This window comes from Pyrus communis, chromosome 11 (assembly GCF_963583255.1).
Source record: "Pyrus communis chromosome 11, drPyrComm1.1, whole genome shotgun sequence".
NCBI classification, from domain to species: Eukaryota; Viridiplantae; Streptophyta; class Magnoliopsida; order Rosales; family Rosaceae; genus Pyrus; species Pyrus communis.
Genome location: NC_084813.1, coordinates 435,001 through 456,952, shown reverse-complemented (window position 1 = coordinate 456,952; position 21,952 = coordinate 435,001). Strand labels below are relative to the sequence as shown.

General features: G+C 36.7%; 4 protein-coding genes across 5 annotated transcripts in view; all 4 read left to right on the top strand.

Moving 5' to 3' along the window:
• Positions 1-3,236: 3,236 nt before the first annotated feature.
• On the top strand, positions 3,237-9,645 carry LOC137708477 (coatomer subunit delta-like). Its single transcript, XM_068447560.1, has 12 exons — positions 3,237-3,355; positions 4,098-4,167; positions 4,478-4,517; positions 5,258-5,481; positions 6,154-6,396; positions 6,503-6,677; positions 7,198-7,502; positions 7,843-8,041; positions 8,125-8,278; positions 8,675-8,737; positions 8,831-8,927; positions 9,341-9,645. The coding sequence occupies exons 1-12, from the start codon at positions 3,237-3,239 to the stop codon at positions 9,428-9,430; spliced, it is 1,779 nt and encodes a 592-aa protein (XP_068303661.1). The 3' UTR covers positions 9,431-9,645.
• Positions 9,646-10,660: 1,015 nt separating this feature from the next.
• Positions 10,661-11,945, top strand: LOC137709455 (short-chain dehydrogenase reductase 3b-like). Its single transcript, XM_068448543.1, has 2 exons — positions 10,661-10,822; positions 10,900-11,945. The coding sequence occupies exons 1-2, from the start codon at positions 10,728-10,730 to the stop codon at positions 11,672-11,674; spliced, it is 870 nt and encodes a 289-aa protein (XP_068304644.1). The 5' UTR covers positions 10,661-10,727; the 3' UTR covers positions 11,675-11,945.
• Positions 11,946-13,671: 1,726 nt separating this feature from the next.
• LOC137707609 (uncharacterized) lies at positions 13,672-16,770 on the top strand. The gene is made up of 8 exons (XM_068446516.1): positions 13,672-14,147; positions 14,757-14,790; positions 15,058-15,291; positions 15,532-15,621; positions 15,793-15,858; positions 15,960-16,051; positions 16,149-16,196; positions 16,284-16,770. Exons 1-8 carry the CDS (start codon positions 13,786-13,788, stop codon positions 16,399-16,401), a joined length of 1,044 nt encoding a protein of 347 aa, XP_068302617.1. The 5' UTR covers positions 13,672-13,785; the 3' UTR covers positions 16,402-16,770.
• Positions 16,771-21,094: 4,324 nt separating this feature from the next.
• LOC137708428 (uncharacterized) overlaps positions 21,095-21,952 on the top strand; it is a 2,604-nt gene continuing 1,746 nt past the window's right edge. Inside the window, exons 1-4 of one of the 2 annotated variants that reach the window (XM_068447509.1) lie at positions 21,095-21,232; positions 21,362-21,698; positions 21,779-21,812; positions 21,930-21,952. The exon at positions 21,930-21,952 is cut by the window's right edge and continues 136 nt beyond it. In XM_068447509.1, coding sequence (XP_068303610.1) covers positions 21,415-21,698; positions 21,779-21,812; positions 21,930-21,952 — 341 coding nt within the window. In that variant the 5' untranslated portion in view covers positions 21,095-21,232; positions 21,362-21,414. Of the gene's footprint in view, positions 21,233-21,302; positions 21,699-21,778; positions 21,813-21,929 lie in introns of those variants that run through there. The other variant, XM_068447508.1, reaches the window with a different exon arrangement.

Here is a 21,952-nt window from a genome sequence, read left to right as displayed (position 1 = left end):
TTGAAGATAGACAATTAAATACTAAAGAATTTAAAATGGTAAAAATTAGTTGAAAAATGATGGAAGAGCATCACATACACAATGTTTGCGTGGTCCAACTAAGTGAAGTTTAAAAGAATTTAAGCGAAGAATCAATTACAACTCTTCACTTTTTCTTGTTCTCTATATATTGGTTAAGGAATAGTTTAGAAGCATCACGCATTTGTAACCTATATGAGGGGAGAAAAACTTGTGTGGGGCTTGGCATGCCACTGGACTTTGCTAAGTGGCATTACAATCCACTCAAAAATCATCATGTGACAAGTCTTAAATATAATTTTTTTCTCATTCTTTTATATTTAAAATTCTCATAATTATTTTTTTCACTAATGAATATGCATCAATTTAATGGCTTATATTTTGTTCTCCCCCCCCCCTTTTTTTTTCTTTTCCCAAACATTCTCTCCAGTTTATGTTGCAGGGCATGCCTGCTTTCTTTAACTTCCCAAACAATCTCATTGTGTAATATTATTTGATTTATCTCTTCAAATATGCTCTTTACGAAGATTGAACCCTTTCCTCATAGCATAAGCATTGCGTACTTGAAAGGCTTCAATGTCAAAATTCACCACCATTCTAATTTTTACATCTTAAAACTCCATTGTCTCAGCAGCAACCTACCAATTAAAAAAAAAAAGAAGTACTACCACATTAATAAAATACTCATAGTAAAGAACGGAAAAATCTATTGTACAAATATGTGGGTAATTCGTATCAACATATTAACCATAACATTGATTAACATTTGAGCCCAAATATTAGATTAACATGTTAACGAAAACAAATAAAAAATTAGGCTAACCCTAATACACCTATATATATGGGTTATTCATGTCAAGTTCACATGATCAAATCAAGTATTGTATAAATAACGAAAAAACTTAAAGATTATTGATTGATTTCCATGACAAAAGTTGGAGAAAGTGATTTTGTTTAGGGTACATAATTTTTTCTGAAGAACAGTGAGAGAAAAAAGTCGGAGAGACAAAGAAGTGGGAGAGAGAAGAAAGTGAAAGAGTCCTGCAACATAAATTGGAGGGAATATTTGGGATGGATAATCGTATCTTGCCATCAATTGTCCTTTTTTTTTTTAAAAAAAAGAAAGAAAACAAAAAAAATATCCATTAGATTGATGTATATTAATTAGTGAGAAATATAATTATGAGAATCCTAAATATAAAAGAATGGGAAAAAAAATTACATTTAAAACTTGTTACGTGGCGATTTTTTAGTGGCTTGTAGTGCCACTTAGCAAAGTCCAGTGGTAAGCCAATCCCCACTCTTTGTCTCTCTTTGTCTCTCTATATGAGAATCCTCGTATAGGGGCTGCTTGCAAAAATATTAACCGTTTTTATCTCTCTTTGTCATAACTGTTACGTTGATGAATTTCAATTTGATGAGAAATGCTAAATGAAATTTTTTAAAGTGGGACTCTTCGCGTTTTTATTTTTTTTGCACAATGTTCTACAATGTTGACTCAAGAATTTTGCTAATAACAAGAGGTGGCGGAGAGTTTATAGAGAATCTCATTTTTAAGAGAATCTCATTTTTAAGAGAGTCTCCTTAGCATTCCTGTATAAAGATAAAGAAAAATGCTAAAGAGACTCTCAAACTCTTCACAACTCTCTTACAACTCACAGTTAAACATTAATTTCCGTATCAATATTAAATTGCTGGTGTTACGTCATATTGACTTGTCTGTGTCAATTCGCTTTCGTTTGTTATTTCGTTTTCATTTACGAATCAACTTTAAATTGCCGCAAAATTTGCAGAAGTTTGCAAGGGAGACAAACTACAAAAATATACACGGTTAATTGCATGCATGGAATTTACTTGCCCTTTTAGAATTACGTCGGAAAAATGTGTACTCGTGGGAAAATAAAAGAAATGTATGTGGGTGGGGTTGTTATTCTAAAAGGTTCCAATACACGTAGGTTTGCCATGTCATAAGTGCCATGAAATGCTAACACGTGTCATATGGGGTCTCAAAGTTGAGATGTCAATCCTCTTGAATTTTCTTGGGAAGCTTTGACTAAAACATACGATTATCGTTTCTTCTGTTTTCCAGCAAAATCTGCAACTCACTTTTCCTAAGTAATGAAATGTACACTACTCGCTTATTGGTTGCAACTTGCTCTTTTCTTGAATTTCCACGCATGTGTGCTTAGTCGAGTTTTTCAATGGATGATCGACCAAGGAAAGTAATTATGTCTTTGTATTTTGGTGTGAGTGTTCGATCTCAACTAACCACGCTCATAGTTTTATTCTATAAAATCCCATTTGGTAATTATCGTGTGTTTATGGACCGAGTCAATAAGGAACCAGAGTGGTTTTATAGTGTAAGAAATTTTTGGCCTTGAGCCTAGAATGGTAGAACCCTAAGACATGAAGCAGATGAATTGTCCTCCTAAAGAAGTTTAATCCTCGTTAAGAAGTTGAGTCAAACGATGTCGTTATATTTTTTTTAACAATTTTGTTTGTTTTGTCTTTGTGATTTAGTGAAACTCAGGTATTGGGTTTTGAAATCGACTTTAATATTATTTCTAAAATAACCTAATCAACTATTATTTGCAACTCTCCCTTTTGCCATCCTTTTTTTTTGTCACACGATTCAAACCAAATTTATTTATATTTTCTTCCTATAATTTCAATTTTTTTTATTGGTTACCCTGCTTTCTACCTTCCACTTATTTGTGTTATACACTTCGTTTGCTTCTCTTTGTATTAAATTTAATGAGTCTTTCAGTTTTGTGAAGATTACTTCAATTGCTTATGTTATGAGTTCAATATTTTTTCCTTAATGCATATGTGAAGGGCCCTCTCTCACAAAGAACTCTAACTCCGCCATTGTGTTTTGGTGCGTTTCTGTTACGAGTCAAAACCGTTATCAATGTTTTCTTTTTATTTAATTATGCTGTGTTTAGCTCAGGACGTCATCACATAGCTTCAGACATGGTGTATAGCGTGTACATACTACATGTGCATAGCTTCAAATGTAACTCCACTGATATCCACCGTCCACATCAATCAGATGGTCACAATAGAAAATATGTGCATAGCGTGTACATGCTACATGTACAAGGGAGAAATAAGTGTAATGTTGCCTTTGGGCTTTTCATTTTTGGGCTTGGGCTCTATTGACCCAAAAGAAAACTTAAATCCAAAGTAAATTAAAACGTTTGTTGCCATTTGCCACGATGTTTAATCTGATTGGCCGGGATTCGAACTTATATTTCTCTGCTACTGCCTGCACTGCAGAGTCGCCTTCCTCACTTTCTCTTCCTCCTCCTCCTCCCCGTCTTCTTCTTCTCCGCCGGTGAGAGGTTAGATCTCACTACCTTGATTTTGTATTTTGGTGTATTTTGTTTACATTAATTGCTTTGCACTCCAGATCTATGGTTTTCAAATGCTTTCCATCTCTTCATTTTTCTTGCGTTTTATCGGCGAGCAATCGGTGTGGGAAGTTTAGGGTTTCTACTGCGTCGCTTGAGATTATGGTGATTAGGGTGTAGATCTTAGGTTGATCTTTTACTTTGATTTTTTCTTGCATCTTTTACATTGCGTGATTTGCTGAGATACAATTTCAATTGTGAATTTTCTTTCAAGACTTGCTTAATTTTGCTATGCCATCTGATAGTCTCGCTTCGTCAAGGTTTAGGAGCTGTGAAACGTTGCGAAATGTGTGGATGTCTAATTTGTTGGATCGGATTAACAAAGCTTTAGACTAGTTGGATTTTGGAAAAGTTCAGTTTGTTGTGGGAAAATTGCTTCTCAATTCTGTTGTTTATAAATAATTCGATGCTGCAGGGACTAGATCCCATGCAACCTAGTTGGGATTCGAGCCTTTGATTCGTATAGTTGAGCTACTGATTCCGAATGTTCACATAATTAGTGTCTTATTTGGTGCTGAGTTCTGTTTGCACTCATGCACATGTTCAAAAATTGTGGGAGATCACGATGCTTTGTTTCGTACTGTTTCATACTAGTGGTTAATTTTGGTTGATTGTGATTATTTTATTTCTTAATTTTCTGACATTCATGAGATTTTCATATTTAAGGTGTGCCCTGCAATCTTTTTTGCTGCCTTTGAGTTGGTGGCTGTTGATAACCGCCGAGTTAATCAAGATGGTAATATATTCACCTTTTCTTCTCAGTTTTCCAATTAATTTTTTAGAGTGATGATCTTAGTGTGATAATGATAGTACATCTTTGGTAATTGATATTAGTATTGTGCATACATTTGACCCACTCAACATGAAAATCAATTCTGGAAATACAACTGAAGATGCTGAAACTTATATATGAGTTTAATTTCTGGGACTAATTTTGTAATACATTGCATCATTAAAATGTATAAACAACTTAAGAGTGTTGGCCTAATAAATTTTTGCTTTCTTGGAATTTATCTTCTCATTTCCCCCCTCTATTTGTATTTCAGGTTGTGCTTGCCGCTTCCATTATAAGCAAGTCTGGAAAAGGTGAGTTCTGTACAGTTTTTTTTAATTCTCCTGTGAATGGCTGGTGCCTCAAAAGAACAATTCTTGCCCTTTTTTTGTCTATTCCTAGTTCACACGAGGAACTCTAACAAATGTGGATTGATTAAATCTAAGAATGACACTGATTGAATTGGGGATTTGATGCACCCATAAAGTGGTCTAAGTTGTGTCTCATGCCCAAGTGCTGTAAATTAAACCAGACGTTAGCAGTGGTCTTTTTGTTTCATTGTGATTCACTAGGCTTTAGTACCATCTTGGTTATGGATTGAGACAACGGGTTTCTTTGGATCTCTCCTTAGAGGAGCTAGGTTGGGATGTTGCAGGAATGATGGGTATTCAGGCTTTTATCTTCTGTTTTAAAATGGTTGTACTTTTGGCTGAGCTGTTATAACATGTGCATTCATATTACTTGATTATGTAGTCAGTAGATCCTGCTTAATGTTTAGAAGACGTTTTCACGGATATATAGTTTCTATCTGTAGCAGGAGCTGCCAGTGATCCATTTCTTTTGCTTTTGGCTGAGTTGTTATAACATTTGCATTCTTATACTTTAGCTACACAGTAAAGCCTACTTAATTTTTAACTATATCAGGAGCTGTCAGTGATCCGTTCACTTGCTTTCTCTTTAATCTGACTTGCTAGTAAATAAATTGTTAAAATGGTGCATATCATTGGAGTTGTTACAGTTAGTCTATAATTGATTTTTGTCTTTTATTGTGCAGTGCTTGTTTCTAGACAATTTGTGGATATGTCTCGTATAAGAATTGAGGGTCTTCTTGCGGCTTTCCCTAAGTTGGTAGGCACTGGCAAACAACATACTTATGTTGAGACAGAAAATGTCCGCTATGTTTACCAGCCTATAGAAGCTTTGTTCTTGGTACTTGTTACAAACAAGCAGAGCAACATATTGGAAGATTTGGAGACTCTGCGGCTACTCTCTAAACTTGTATCCTTTTTCATTTGGCATATGATTATTTTCATCTTCCTTTGGTGACTTACCTTCTTGGATCCATGAATCATTACTGGTTTTGTAGAATTATTAATTTGTTTCCATAATCGTGAATGTTAAAACATGTTTGCATCGATCTAGATCCATTTTTTGTTTTGATTCATTTGCTGATGCCTTCATTTTAACATATTCTCCAACTACATGTGGGAACGGTGATCTATATCTCATATCCCAACACATGGTACTTGCAGATCTTGTTCTTCAAAACTGGTCTCTAACCATGCCATGATACGTGTGATGAAAAAGGAGTGAACATGTCCAAAGTTTAAATCTTGAACTTGGGCCAAAGTATGTACGATATCTTTTACCCATCTATGTGCTTGTATAGTGCTTGTATAGTGCTTATGCTTTTATGCATGCATGGATGTTCCTTCAAGTTATGCCCAAGCAACCCAAGTAACAAGTACAATGTGCATGGCGATCCCATTGGCAAAAATTTACAGGGATGTAACCTGTACTGGACATAGGAGTGTATTGTGTTTCCAGAATATACCATGGTCCTGGTAAAATTGGGCCATAAGTCGTTTTTGAGCTATGCCTTTTCCTATTCTGGATATTTGTGTTAAATGTTGGAAAGAACTGCTGAATTGATTCCTTAATTGTTTTTAGGCACCTGAATACGCTATGTCCCTAGATGAAGAGGGTATATGCAGGACAGCTTTTGAGCTGATTTTTGCTTTTGATGAAGTAATCTCTCTTGGGCACAAGGAAAATGTGACTGTTGCACAGGTGAAGCAGTACTGTGAAATGGAGAGTCATGAAGAGAAACTGCACAAGCTCGTGATGCAGAGCAAGATAAACGAGACCAAGGATGTTATGAAACGGAAGGCTAGTGAGATTGACAAAAGCAAGGTATTTGTTTAGGGTCATGTCATGGTTCCCTTACTAGTTTAGTGCTTTGCATAATTATCTAGTCTTGTAAGCCTCCTGTTTGATAATATTGTGATATGTTCTACAGATTGACAGGGGCAGAGCTGATAAAGGCGGATTTATGTCTTTACAGTCAATGGGATCTGGAAAAATTGATAGTGCATTTAGTGAGATGAGCATATCCAGTAGTGGAAGTGGCTTTGGAAGTGGTTCTGGTTTTGGATTGAGCACTGATATCGACTCATTTTCCACAAAGACTAAAGGTTTGTGTTTGTTTGTATGCCTGAATTGTGCAATACATTCTGAAATCAATGATAGTGGTGATGGTGGTGCGTAGTATGTGATCTGGTTCCTGTTTGATTATGATATGCATTAACTTTATGAACTAGTTCCCTGATGATAATTAAAATGCTACAATTGGTAAAGCTCGTCTTGTTCTGTTTAAGAAAACATTATAAGCACATAATGTGCAAGGTTGCTATTGGCCACCATTGTACCTTATGCATCCTGTTTTTCATTTGTATAATTTCACCATGTACACTTCTGATGTAGGACAACCAAACCAAACTTGATTACGATTTATTCATCCCACTAGCAATAGGATTGAAGTTAGTTTTCCTTTTTCCTATTTGGTTTTCTGTTTTAGGATTTCCCTTTCCAAATAGGATTTCAATTTCCTTGTTAATTTGGACTTTAGCTTTTCCCTAGAAGGATTAGGAGTTGAAGGCTACAGTTCTCTGTAGCTTTTTCTGATTATTCTGCTGCATTATCTTTCATCCTCAGGTCGTCCACCTTCATCTGCTACTGCTCCTCCAAAGGGTTTGGGTATGCAGCTGGGAAAATCTCAAAGGACCAACCAATTTTTAGAGTCCTTGAAAGCAGAGGGAGAGGTGATTCTTGAAGATGTACAGCCAAAAGTAGGCCAATCTAAATCAGCTGCCCCGCCTCTAACTGATCCTGTCACTTTGAATGTTGAAGAGAAACTTAACGTAACACTTAAACGTGATGGTGGATTGAGCAACTTTGATGTTCAGGGGACATTATCTCTGCAAATTCTTAACCAGGAAGATGCATATATCCAAGTCCAGGTATTTCATCACTATGCCTCATATATTACTATGGGTACAATCGCACAATCTAGGTCATAACGTTTCAGCACTCATAGTAATGTGTCATGTGTTTAAGTGACACATCTGGCAAGTGCCTTATTTGAATGCTAGGTTTCCTATGAATCTGATGGAAACCTCACAGATATCCTTGCCATTGGAGACTTATAGAGATACGCCTTTTTAGAATGTTGTCATTTGAAACTCATTCTGATTTGTGGTAAATCTTTAGTGGTGTTCTGTTTATGGCTGTGCTTAATAAGTTTTTAGAAGTAGGTCCAATGTTTTGTGTCGTTGAAATGTATTTTGTCTTATTTTTCAGATTGAAACTGGTGGAAATCCTGGCATCCTTTTCAAAACACACCCTAACATGAACAAAGAGCTATTCTCCAATAATAACATTCTGGGCCTAAAGGATACTTCTAGGCCTTTTCCCACTGGTCAAACTGGTGATGCAGGAGGTGTTGGTCTTTTGAGATGGAGAATGCAGACTTCAGATGAGTCAATGGTGCCCCTGACAAGTGAGTTCACTTGTTTCATCATCCTGGTGTATGATTCATCTCGTGTGTCCTGATCATTATATATCAATCCATCTTTGTTGCAGTCAACTGTTGGCCCACCGTTTCTGGGAATGAAACTTATGTCAACATTGAGTATGAGGCTTCAGAGATGTTTGATCTGAGAAATGTTGTTATCTCTGTACCTCTTCCTGCTGCAAGAGAGGCTCCACGTGTAAACCAGATTGAAGGGGAATGGAGGTAAGAAAATTCATCTTATTTTTCTTGCCCACTCCGCTCTTGGGACCTAGAATTACAGCTATACATAACTGAAATGTGGTTATTATCTTACCTGTACAAAAGTATCCACTGTGAATGTCAAGTGTGAATGTAGAGGGGTTCTTTTCTGATTGCTACATCAGAGTAAGCACATGTATATGCTTGTGATTTCATGGACGTTTGTATTTTTTCATGTACGTAATCCTTGTGTATAGATTTTGGGAACAGATACCAAACTGGAATTGACCCGGAAACAATGCCAAATGCCCCTGCTTCCATGTGACAGGATAATATTCCTCCTGGAGCAGAACGATTTGAACATTCTATGCTCCGGTGGAATTTATATTGCTTAAATTTGATATCACAATTGCATTGCAGATACGATGCAAGGAATTCAACGTTGGAGTGGTCCATACTTCTTGTAGATAACTCAAACCGCAGGTCTGTAAATGCTGGACTGATTCTTTTTGGTTGTTACATATTCTTTGTGAACTAATGTTAATGGAATCGTTATCCTTCTTGAATACTTGGCAGTGGATCAATGGAGTTTGTTGTTCCCCCAGCAGACCCATCTGTATTTTTCCCCATTTCTGTTCGCTTCGCTGCCACCGAGACATTCAGTGACCTGAAGGTACAACTGCTGGACTTTGAATATCCCTTTTCTTGATGAAGATCCTTGTGCTATTATATTTTTCTCATTTTGGTGGATTTAAGAGCCCATGCTATAAGTGCAAATACTTAGTTGATTCCATTGTCTTATACTTACCTCATTTTTTATGGACTTAAAAACCCGTGCGATGAGTATAACTACTTGATTCCTTTGTGGATGTTTTACTTCTAGACTCGGTGAAGTATTATATAATGCTCTAACTTTCATCACACTGCCAAGAAACACACCACTAACACTTAGGGCCTTGGATTGCTTTGAACCTGATATTATGCCCTTACCGTCACTTGCGTCTGACTTGCTTTCGGCAGCCTTTACGGTAGTGGATTATGAAAGAATTTAATTGAAGATGGTGACGTTGAATCCTTTTTGCACAGGTTTTGAACATTATACCTCTGCAAGGTGGAGCCGCTCCCAAGTTTTCTCAAAGAACGCAGTTGGTGACGGAGAATTACCAAGTGGTGTGATGGTTTGGGGTGTGGATCTGCAACCTTTTTGGATATGGATTGAATTCGAAAACGAGCAGTTTTCATTTTTGTGGTGTTTTAATTCCCATTAAATTTGAGATGAAGGGAAGCCTGCCAGAATTTGGATGCTATAGATGTGCATTCTTTCATGCTATTTGATACTATCCCCTTCCCCCCAAGGAATGTTAATAATAAAAGTGGATGCCTATTTGTAATTTTTGGCTTAACTGAAGATGTAAGGTGGATTAGCCACAACTTACAAGAAAGCTAATCTCTCCTAGGATTGAGGATAGTTTTATACACGGCTAATTCATCTTCTACCTTCACTTGGATAAAAAATGCAAGTAGACATTCAATTCTTCGTTCTACTTCAATTGATTCTAGTGAGTTATCAGATCCAAGCCAGTCCTAGACAACAATCGAGACGTGGAGACCAAGAACGAGAGGCCGGGCCGACCTTGAAGTCCAGCTTTGGAGTTTCACATTAACACAACATAAATCTGATGGAATTCAAACTCATTATCCTGCCCTCGATTGTTACTTGGGCTAACTTCATGGGCTATTTCGAAGGTAACTATTTGCATAGAAAAAGGACCAACACATTTCTTTTTTGAACTCGTAAACGGAAGAGGATCCTCTCCTGAGCGCAGGATGAGGATCCTCCTGACCACAAAATCCGGACCGTTCAATTTTAATTCAACAGTTGCAATTATTATAACTTTTAGAGGACTCTTCTGTTTGGAACCGTTGGATAAATTTTGAACAGTCTGGATTTCGTGGTCAGGATGATCCTCAGGAGAGGATCCTCTTCCCTCATAAACACCAAAGAGGTGAGGTGAATAGGGTCCCATCCTAATAACGAGAGATACGTAAAAAGTCTTCATTTATGTCTCTCTTTTTTTATTCAATTTAATGATCAGAATTAAAAAGAGACTTGTGAAAAAGGGTAAAAATGATGTGAAAGCTCCCCTTCATCACAGTTAAAAGAAGGATTTATTTGACAAAGTAAGCTCTATTACTTAGAAAGTGGAAAAAAAGCAAACAGCCTCTAAATTTCGAACACATGCTTATGGGCCATACATTTAATAATTACATTTCCACACGTCTATGCCTTGAGCTGTGCAGATCCAAGACGCTTACTATATATGGTTGTGCATGAGACCACAGGTGCATTATAAACAGGAGATCCAAGACTTTTTAAGTTTGAGCACGTGCCTATAGGCTATAGATATAATTACATTTCCACATGTCTATGCCTTGAGCTGTGCAGCCTAGCAGATATTATAAATGGTTGTGTATGAGACCACGGGAGCTTTATAGAACAGCAGATACAGATCCAAAGAGCCTTATTTGCAAGTTTGAGGACACTCATCAATCAATGTCTAAGCCAAGGTATGAATGATATTTGCCATATCTTCTTTTCTTAACCTTCTATTTCTTTTGCTTAATCTTAAGATTCAAATTTACAGGTTGGAGGGCAAGGTGGCCCTGATAACTGGTGGGGCAGCTGGGATTGGTGAGGACGCAGTCAGATTATTTGCAGCCAATGGAGCCTTTGTTGTTGTTGCTGATATCCAAGACGAATTAGCTCATCAACTTGTTGCCTCAATCGGCTCAGACAGAGTTAGCTACTGCCGCTGCGACGTCAGAGACGAAAACCAAGTCGAAAACACGGTCAACTTCACGTTGCAAAAATACGGCAGCCTCGACATTTTGTTCAGCAATGCAGGTGTCATGGGTCCGATGACTGGCATTTTAGACCTTGACATTCAAGGCTTTGACAACACAATGGCCACGAACGTTCGCGGTGTTGCTGCAACCATCAAGCACGCCGCGCGCGCCATGGTGGCACGTGCCGTGCGTGGTTCAATCATATGTACCACGAGTGTTGCAGCCTCTCTCGGAGGCACGGCTCCGCACGCTTACACCACTTCGAAACATGCTCTGTTGGGTTTGGTCAGAGGAGCTTGTAGTGAGCTCGGAGCTCACGGGATTCGAGTTAACAGCATTTCACCATTCGGAGTCGCAACCTCGCTTGCGTGCAAAGCGTACAATTTGGAGCCAGATGAGGTTGAGGCCAATAGCTCTGCCATAGGAAATTTGAAGGGCATTGCGTTGAAGGCTAGGCATGTGGCGGAGGCGGCTCTGTTTCTTGCCTCCGACGAATCGGCGTATGTCAGTGGACACAACTTGGTTGTCGACGGTGGATTCACGGTGGTTGATCACAGTTTTTCAGCCAACTAAAAGTAAGGTTTGTTCTCGCCAAAAGAGCCAACTCTTTTAATGTAGGGTTGGCATTTTGATTTGTCTAATTTTCTGAATTAAACAGAGTAGTCTCTGTTTAAAGAGTCAAACTTTGTTACGAGTAAATGGCATGTGCATTTTCCTTGTAATCTGCAACTGCAGTGTTATCTTCAATTATTATACCCCTTATCCCTCTAATTTAAGCTTTATTTATTTAAGAATTTTTACAAAGTGAAAACAAGTCCAAGTCTCTAAGTTATCGTTAGATAGTTAATATATGGACATCATTTATCAAGTTCAATAGTTTTAACTTCTATTAATGATGATTTTTCACTGTTTTAGAAACACAACCCGGTACACTAAGTTTCACAATACAATTAGTTAGATACTTAAAGAAAATATTTTTCCAACTACTTGTATTATGTCATTTGGTATACGGACCAGCGTTCTCAACACACTGAAATATATTATGACACTTGATGTACGAAGTAGTATTCCCAGCATACTGAAAAATTTCTCATACTTTATGACACTTGATGTTCAAATCCTTCCTATGGATTAACTAAACTCTGTTAGTTAGATGTGGTTCATAAATGAGGATGCAGGATATATGTGATTCTCATATCTTTATCTTAACCACTTGCACATGCTAATAGTTGTGGGATTAATACAAAACGGACTCCGTGTAAGTGATAGTGAAATCATTCAATATAAAGACGGTTTATACACATTATTTTCTTCTTATGCGCTCCTAATTAACCTTTTTCATTGATTCTCTTTTGAAAAACAAGAGAAGAAAACATGTGAGCAGAAAACAATTCATTTCCTTATATATTTTAATTTAAGTTTCCAATAATTCGTCAACAGATTTTTACCCATTCATTTAAAAGAAAATTAGAAAACTAAAGAAAACTTTCAGTTTTGGTGTGATCCTTGCCAGAGCCCAGAGGCACAAACTTGACGTGGGCAAGCCAAGACGTGCATTTAAATTTCTGCTGGACTTGATTCAATTCTCATCAGTCCAACACTTGCGCACGTTCATAATGCAAAAGCCAACGATTCAACATTTTCTGGGAATAATACTAGCTAGATACGCCGATAAATTTTGCAACCGTCACAATGATAATAATTACGGACTTGAATTCTCTCATCTCCTATTTTTGTCTTAATTAATTTGGACCATTCAAAAGAAATATGATAGGTTAGAATCATGTCACATATTTAATCGGTCTTACTTTATCGTTTTTGTTCAACAAAATAAATAAAATAAGCTCACTAATATGTGACATAAAATCATCAATTTTTTTTTAACGGCTGAGATTGAAAGTTAGATTGAAAGGAGAGAATAGGAGGATTAAAAAGACCAGCTATTTTCCCAATGAACTTTAACGAAAAGCTTTCGGAACTATTCACTTTAATGAAAATCCACATTTTTACACTAAAACTAAAAAATGTTCACTTTATTTTATCTTTATCGTTAAAACTAAAAAATTTCAAACCTTTTTTTATTAACTTTCCTATTTTCCTTACCCAAGAAAGCTTTTTCTTCTTTTGTTTTTTTGTAGATATTGCTAACGGGTCCATAAGTTACATTGACTTAAATCATTTGTTTGGAATTGTCACTATCTAAAAGGACATACTTTTTTAATTGGCTCCTATATTTTGTGGTATAGATAAAAACCCTATCGTTCTTGGAGCTTTGCCTCTCTAAAGTATCAAATAGGAGTTTTTTATTTTTATTTTTAAACAAACGAGATTATCTATATTAAGAGCACGAAAGCGAACTAAGTTTTACAATAAATTAGCAATAATATGGTTCAAATTTTGCTTTGATAAGCATCAAACATAAAACTTCTTACTTACACTTATAAGTGAAAAAGAATACTACTAAACCAGTCAACAATTAGCAATGAGCAAAACCAGTCCAAATGTAGTCGACATGACTCACCAGTCAGCAATTAGCAAAACCAGACAGTCATAGCTGCTAGTCGTCGCCAACAAACGACAAACCCAACGCAAATAAACACATTCCAGAACCCCCACAAATGGTCGTCCATCTCATCACGATTTCACTTCCCAATTCGGAACAACTGATTCTGGGTTCTCACTGAATGTTTTCAACTCCGACAATGGCGCTGCAAGTTTACTGGTACGACTTCGTCTGCTTCGGCATTGTTGGGGTTTCTTTTGTGGCCGCGTTGTGGGTGATTTGGCGGAAGGAAGGAGCTTCGGAGAGGTTCGAAGACAGCACCATGTACGACAGCCTTCTGGTGACCCGCCCCGAAAGCCATGTGTTTGTCAGCGCCCTGCCGAAGGGCCACGTCAGCACTTCCCAGCTCTGGACTAGCTGCTGGAAAGGGATCCACCCCGGCTGGCTCTTCGCCTCTCGGTTCGTCTCGTTTCTGGCTTTGGCTGGGTTCTTGGCTTGGGATCTTGTCGAATGGAATCCTTCCATTTTCATTTACTACACCGAGTAAGATTTTGTTTCATAACTTGATGCGTTGTTTTATGTAACTTGTGGATAACCAATTTTTTTTTTTCTATTACAAGCGATTATTTATATTAATATACACTACAAGGGGAGGGAGAGGGTTTAAACTTGGTAACCACCGGGGCAATCCACCGCTTCTGTGGATAATCAATTAGGGTAGTGAAGTTTGAGTAACAATTCAATTTTATGAACATGATCAATCACATGCCATTTACATATTTTCCTGATTCTGCTCATTGTAATGACGCTTTTGTTGCTTTAATTTGTGCAAACCCACATTAGGAAAGTACATTTGTTTCCACCCGTAATAACGAATTTGGTTTACAAGTAGAATAGTAGTAGTGATTTGATGAAAAGGGCGAGACCATTGATCAATTTGGTTCAGGGTGTAAGAGGATGATACATCGAGCTCGCCTAAAATTGTGCACATCATGTGCAAGAGAGTAATGGATTTTTAACTAGGACGGGTACTGTTTGCGTTGAAACTAGATTGAAACACTCCTTAACAGTTGATTACAATACATGGCCTTATGTGTGTTGATGGTATGCCAACGATCTCCTTAACAGTTTTTTGATCTTGTTAATCTGCAGGTGGACATTTACACTGGTTATGATCTATTTTGCGGTATGTCATGCTATCCAACATCATACGTTCTCCTTCAAAATAGGGCACATGTTTTCCCTTATTATTGGCTTGTTTTGTTGGGTGTCCTGTCCATATCTTAAATGCTCTATACACTCTGTGGTGGAGACTTCCACATAGAGAAACAAACATGAACAATGTATAGAGCCAATCTGGGGTTTGGATGTTTAAACTAATGAATTAGCAGAAGGATATCTATTTCAAATCAGTCCTGCTTTGCCTTTACCTTTTGGTAATTTCTCTATATAGCTGGGAACTCTAGTGTCTGGGTACGGTTGTTGGTTATCCTTAAACAAGCCCCCCACTGGAAATGTGACAAGGACGGAAGCTTTGAGAAGTGAAGAAGAAGAGAATAATGGAACTGTGAATACCTATGGGCAAAACGCAAATAATGGTACCATCAAATTGCAAAGCCAGTATGCCCTAGAGGAAATTCAGAAACGAACAGGATATTGGGGTTATCTTATGCAAATTGCATTCCAGGTTAGTTAATCAAGAACCAGATTTTGTACTTTGTTGGTGAGCCAGGTTATATATATATATACTCATGCATTAACTAACTAATATCAAATTGGGGCGACTAGAAATATACAATTGTGTCGAATAGTAATATCCATTGTGTCTGATGGCAGGGAATATTAGCTTGCTTTTCGAAGCATTTTGATGAATGAATTTTGTTTGAGGTATGCAGTATGCTCAGAAGCTGATATGTTTTAGTAACAGACTTGTGCAGGTGCTATTGTCCTTACAGATATAGTCTTTTGGTGTGTCATCGTTCCATTTTTATCAAATGCTCACCTTGGCCTCAATACGGTGAGAGTCTGCTTTTTGTATTATGTCCAATTCTAGTGCATCCTTTAAATCTAGATTCTTTTTGCTTAGCTATGTTCTGATCTATGAACAATAATGCTGCTATCTTATTCCATTCTTCCTATCGTACCTGAATAGATTGATCAGTGACTGACTTGTACATGTGCTTGGCAGTTGATGTGTTGCATGCATACGCTAAATGCAGCATTCCTTCTTCTGGATACCACTCTTAACAGCCTTGTAAGTATTTTGTTATGTCAGTCTGGAAGCCCTTGTACACCGGTTTTGTCATTTCTTTCTCGTCATCTGTTTACTGATGTCATTTCCGTCTTGTTTTTCAGCCATTTCCATGGTTCCGCATTTCATATTTTGTCCTCTGGAGCTGCATCTACATTGCCTTCCAGTGGATCATTCATGCATTAGGTTTCCCATGGTATGTGTAATTAATTGAAGTCTTTTCTCTCTTGCACAAATATGATCATTTACTTGCGGTTAAAGAGCTAGTAACATTATTTTGAGTATCTTCCCAGGTGGCCGTATCCATTCCTTGAGCTCGGTACGCCATGGGCTCCATTATGGTACACTAGCTTATCTATTCTCCGTTCTTCCTTTCAGTTCAAGTTGTAATAAGAAGAAAAATGTGATGAAAGCTTTTAATTTGACAGGTATTTTTGTGGGGCCGCGGTTCACATCCCTTGCTATGGGATTTTTGCACTGATTATAAAGGCAAAGTATTCACTTCTGCCCAAATGGTTTCCCCACGCTTTTGCGACGCCATACTAGTAGAGATTAGCTGCTATTCCTCCTTATGGGGGAACGGTCTGTGGGCTTCGACAGAGTGTAAGTCCTCTTCCGCCTCCAGAAAGGGCGTATGTTCTGTGTCCTACATCGTCTTACTCGGAACTTTGGAAGAGTAAATTTCGCCTAATCTAGTGTTTTATTTAAAAGAGAAACATACAGTTGGAACTTGGGAGTGGTTTATCATCTTCATTGTTTTTCTTGTGTATATAGACTGTTATTGTTAAGTCGTTGCAACTTGGATCAATCACAGTGAAGCTTCTTCCTGTTATTCTCTCACACTGAAGGTGAAGCTTACACCCAATACTTTTGCTATTTAAATTAAAGGAGAAATTAGGCTCCGGTCCTTAATTATTGATCTTCTTTGATTAAAACCTTGTTATTTTTTACTTTTTGATCAAGGTCCTTGAAGTTTGTACACATCAACATTTTATTTTCAGTATATTTCCATGTCAGCTTTTTATTTTTATTTTTATTGAAATAGTTAATTATTGCATTTTTTATCCGGGGCTGCATTTTTATTCCACGACTGTTATGCCTCAAACTCCTCCTATGCTTACCAAACTGAATTGACGCATCCATTCCACCAACTAATCCCGCTCACTTGATTTTTTCCTTTTTTGATTTTCATAACTGCAAATTCCACAATAATCTCAGTAAGTTTTTCAAATCCATCATTATTATCTTTGATATGATGCTTCAAATTCAAGTTTGGCCAAGATTTGAATCGAAGTCATACTTTATCCGCGAGCTTTCGAGCGAGCGCAGTTTTTTGTAGAGTAACTTGAAGAATCAATGACAATTCCAAGCTAAAATTCGAGGTTTTTTTTTTTTTTTTTTTTTCCTTTCATTTTTTGAATTTGCATCCATAGTTCATTGATACTGATTTGTCCGCAAAGGTGGATTCTTGGTGTTATAATTTTCGTATCCATATTTACAAGTAGTGTAGTATCGTTTTCACAATTGGTTTTGCATATGTAAAATGATTATTTTTCAATTTTTTTTGGCATGTATTGAGGAACCTCAATGAGTTCAGCATGTATCTTGTGGTTTTGCAGTGTATTTCTGGTGCATACCAAGTGTTTGTCGAAATGTTTGAAAGAGAATTTCGTATACAAAAATTTTGTATGCATAGAAACAGTTTATAAAAATTCTTGCATAAGTCTTTTTCTCTATTGTGGTGTGCATGGGTTTCAATTGCATTGTATACATTTTTTAACAATGGTTCATGTGTTGATGTGTTGGAAACTACTGGAGTTGTAGAAGTATAGGAAGGGGTACAACAGAAAAACAGAGCAGATAAGTCAAGGGAGGACCAGCTAAGGCTGAGAATTTTTGCCAATTTTTCTGTTTGACATATACCTTTTTTTTGGGGTTAGGGGGCGGGCTGGGGGACATGGTTTAATTCAGATTTCTTGTTTTGCTTTTGGAAATTTATTGCACTTTTCATGTCAAGCTAGAATGCTTTGGGTTAATGTTGTATCCACTTTCTTTTATCTTTTCAGATGGAAGGTGCTATAGTGGGGAGATGCACTCATCAGGGTACCACTATATCTATCCCAATTTTTTGCCACACTACATTCTCTAAAGTATACAATGAGGTTTTCTCAAGGCTTAGTAATTTGACTCATGGTTTATTCGACCTTACATATGCTTTACCTGGATATTCTACTTGTTTATTGCAATCTGGTATGGACGTGCGGATGTTGTATATGTCGGTTGTCAACGAGAAATATTATTGTGTTGATTTAGTTATCAACCAAAAGTCGTGCTGTGACAATGATCGTGTCAGCCGAAATACCAATACTTCACAAACATTTATAATTGAAGGAAATATTCACAGCGATGACAATGAGTATTTAAGGAAATATGCAACACCAGGAGGCAAGGTAACTGATTTAATAAGTGCGCCCTCAATGTCACTTTAATAAGTGTGCCTTCAACTGATTTAATAAGTGCGCCATCAACATTACTTTAATAAGTGCGCCCTCAACTGATTTTATAGGCATACCAATCTTACAAAATCCTTTTTAGTTTCTTCTGTATCTCCTGTAACTGATTTAATAAGTGCGCCCTCAACGTCACTTTTTGTAACCCGATCATTTTGAATGCAAAAATACATTTCCATAAATGCAATGTGTTTCACTCTCACACCTTCCATACCGGTGTGCTTAAGTATGGAACCCATGTTAGGCAAGCCAAGAATTGCAGCTATATCACTTGGTGTTAACCTCGCGTAAATGTCCCCAAACACAAAGAACTTCATATCTTTATTGTACTGCTTTACTATTTTAGCAACATCTGTGTCAATTTTTTTTGCAAAACTCAAATGTAACATGACCATCACGATATGCCTTAAACAAGTTCCAAAATGGTGGTTTTTTTCATCTCTTCATCATGCCCGTCTTGAATAATTTTAGTAACATCTGTGTCAAATTTTTTGCAAAACTCAAAAAATATGATTTTGACTCAAATCTTGCCGAAAATTGAATTTGAGGATCCATATCAAAGATAATAATGATGAATTTGAAAATGGGTGTGAGATTATGGTGGAATTTGCGGTTACGAAAATCAGAAACTGAAGAAAATAGAGTGACTATTTGGTGGAACGGATCTGTGAATTCAATTCGGCAAGCAAAAGAGGCATTGGAGGCGTAAGAGTCATGAAATAAAAACACAGCGGGGATAAAGAAAAATGCAATAAACTAACTATTTTAGTAAAATAAAAAGAAAGATGACATGGAAATATATTAACAGTAAAATGCTGATGTGGACAATTTCAAGGACTTTGATAAAAAAAAAAATAACAACAAGATTTCAATCAAAGATCTCTACCAACTAAGGACCGGATACAAAGTGGCCCTAAATTAAGGGGGGTGTAGTCAAACTAAGATTTTAAAAGATTTTAAAGGATTTTAAAAGTGATAGGGTTTAAGAGGATTAAGGACTCTTACGAAATTCATATGGATTTTTAAAGAATTTAAATGGATTGTGGTGGAAGGATTTGAAATCCTAGGGGGTGAGGTTGGATTCTTTTTAGTCTTGGTTAGATATACTTTTGGCTCTCAAATCCCACAAAATCCACAACTTATTGAAATCCTCCAAAATCTTAATTTTTTTAATACAATTGGATTTGGATGAATTTTAAAATCCTTTAAAATCTTTTAATTGACTACTTAGATTTTAAAGGATTCTAAAATCCTTTAATTGACTACACTTAGATTTGAATGGATTTCAAAATCCTTTAAAATCTTTTAATTGACTACACTAGGATTTTAAAGTCTTTTAAAATCATCTCAAATCCTAGTTTGACTACACCCCCAAATTACATGTTTCGGACTTTTGGTTTTCTTGAATCATGTTCTAAATTTTTCTCCTTGTGCTGCGTATAAGAAATTTGGAATCTCAACACACGTGAGATTCCAATGACATAGGTCGGGTTGTTGACCAATGTATGGGTTTGCAACAAACGAATTGGGCCACAAGTCCCATTTTCTTGTTCACTTCGTGACAAAAAATATATAGTCATTCACTGTTAAAATGAATAACAAAATATAAAATTAAAACATTAAATGCACATCCACTTGTTATCTACCATTCATTCCTCGATCACTGAGTGACTAAAAGAATATTTTTACTTGGGCAAAATAAAAAATACATGGGCATATGATTTATGGTTAATCATTTTTAGTTTTCAACTAATGAGCTTTTCCACACTTGGATAGTTGCATTACACGTTGGATGTATTGGCAGCTGCTTTAGTTTGACCAAGTAATAAACACAACTTAAAGAGTATCGCCAACTAACAACTTCCTTCGACCATCGACTTTTTAGATTAAAGACTACTTCTGGTCCAAACAAATACGAGTGAACTGCCTTCCCTTTTTACCCAATTAATTTTTTTTCCCGATAAAATATGATTTGATTGTATTCCTACAAGAAAGAGCTGATAATAATGAAAATCGAAAATTAAATAAAAAACAAGTTTCTCTGTTTTTTGACAAACAACGCGTTAAATTATTAAATGATAAAAAGCAAGGAAATCAGTAAGGCAAATCCTTAGTAACAAAAAGAAGAAAATCAGCAAGGATCAAATTTGTAGTAAGTACATAATATTAGGCTTAATTTGATGAATAGTTTCTATGATGATTAAGTAGTTGGAAGATAGCTCTTCTGATAAAAATTAAAATTTAAACCCTGTGGTAAAGTCTGTCAGGATTTAGGTTCAAAATTGAAAATAAAATTTCGTCAACTCTCCATCACATGTAAGACTAAAAAGATAAAATAAGGCAAACACTATGTGCTAACAATTAACAGAGAGTTCCATTTTAGCCTAATATTTGTGGCTCACGTGCTAATAATTAATATAGAGTTGACAAAATTTTCAATTTTAAGTACAAATCTTAACAGGCCACTCAGTACTACAGTGTGGTGGTATTCCTCTTCACTTGAAAGTGAGAGGTCTTAGGTTCGAATTTAGTTGATGGCGAATTCAATACCAAATTAGGCTACCTATTGTGTGATTTAACCGAACTCATTCTCTCTTTAGTGTAAAAATATCAATGTATTAAAAAAAAAATATAAATCTTAACAGATTGTCCCACATTGTGATAAAGCGTTATCTTGAAAGAGAAGAAATTCATTATCCTTCTCGTTTGGTCTCCAAATACAAGGTACAGTTACAAACTCACAAGACTGGAAAACAAAACGCATAAAAGTAAACAAAAGACGCAAAATTCAAAGCGCATCATCCATTGGACAGAGTGTTGAGGCGTCAGCAGCGAGAGATTTGTTCATGTGATCAACAGTGTACTTGGTGAGATATTTGTATTAAAAAGTTAATAATTTTAAAAATAATTTATTTATATAATGATATATGTTTAATCACTTATGAAAAAATTACGAGTGTTTGTCTTCCATTTCAACCACCTACCCACAAACCCAGAATCCTGAAAGAATCTCATCTGATTTCGTCATTTGATCCGAGAGTGTTGAGAGATGTGGAATGAAGTAGAAGGACCCGTCCTCGGGTACTGGCTTCAATGGCAAGTCCTGGTTTGCGCTCTGATTATAGCAGCTCCGGCCACCGTAGCTCTCAAATTCGCATGGAAAGGAAAGCCGGAGCCGCCACTGAAATCGGTGGAGTTGTGGGGCACTTGCTGGAGAACCCTCGATCCTCTCTGGCTTCTCTTCTATCGAGCTTTCGCCTTTGTGGTAATGGCCAAAATGCTCTTCGACATGACCTCCCAATTTGGTCTTTTCACGCTCGTTTTCTACACCCAGTAAGTTATACATTCCCCTTCCATTTAATTAACTAATCTTTCTAATCTGGTTTTAACTAATTAAATTGGCCGGCCTGCAGGTGGACCTTTGCTTTGGTTATCCTCTATTTCGGGGTAATTAATTAATTAATTAAACCCTGTTTAGCACTAATTTTACTCGCTCAGTAACTTAGCTTAGAATTGGTTTAAGTTTGCATAATATCATATGAGTCTGGATTTGTGTTGGTGTAGCTGGGCACAATTATATCTGCGCA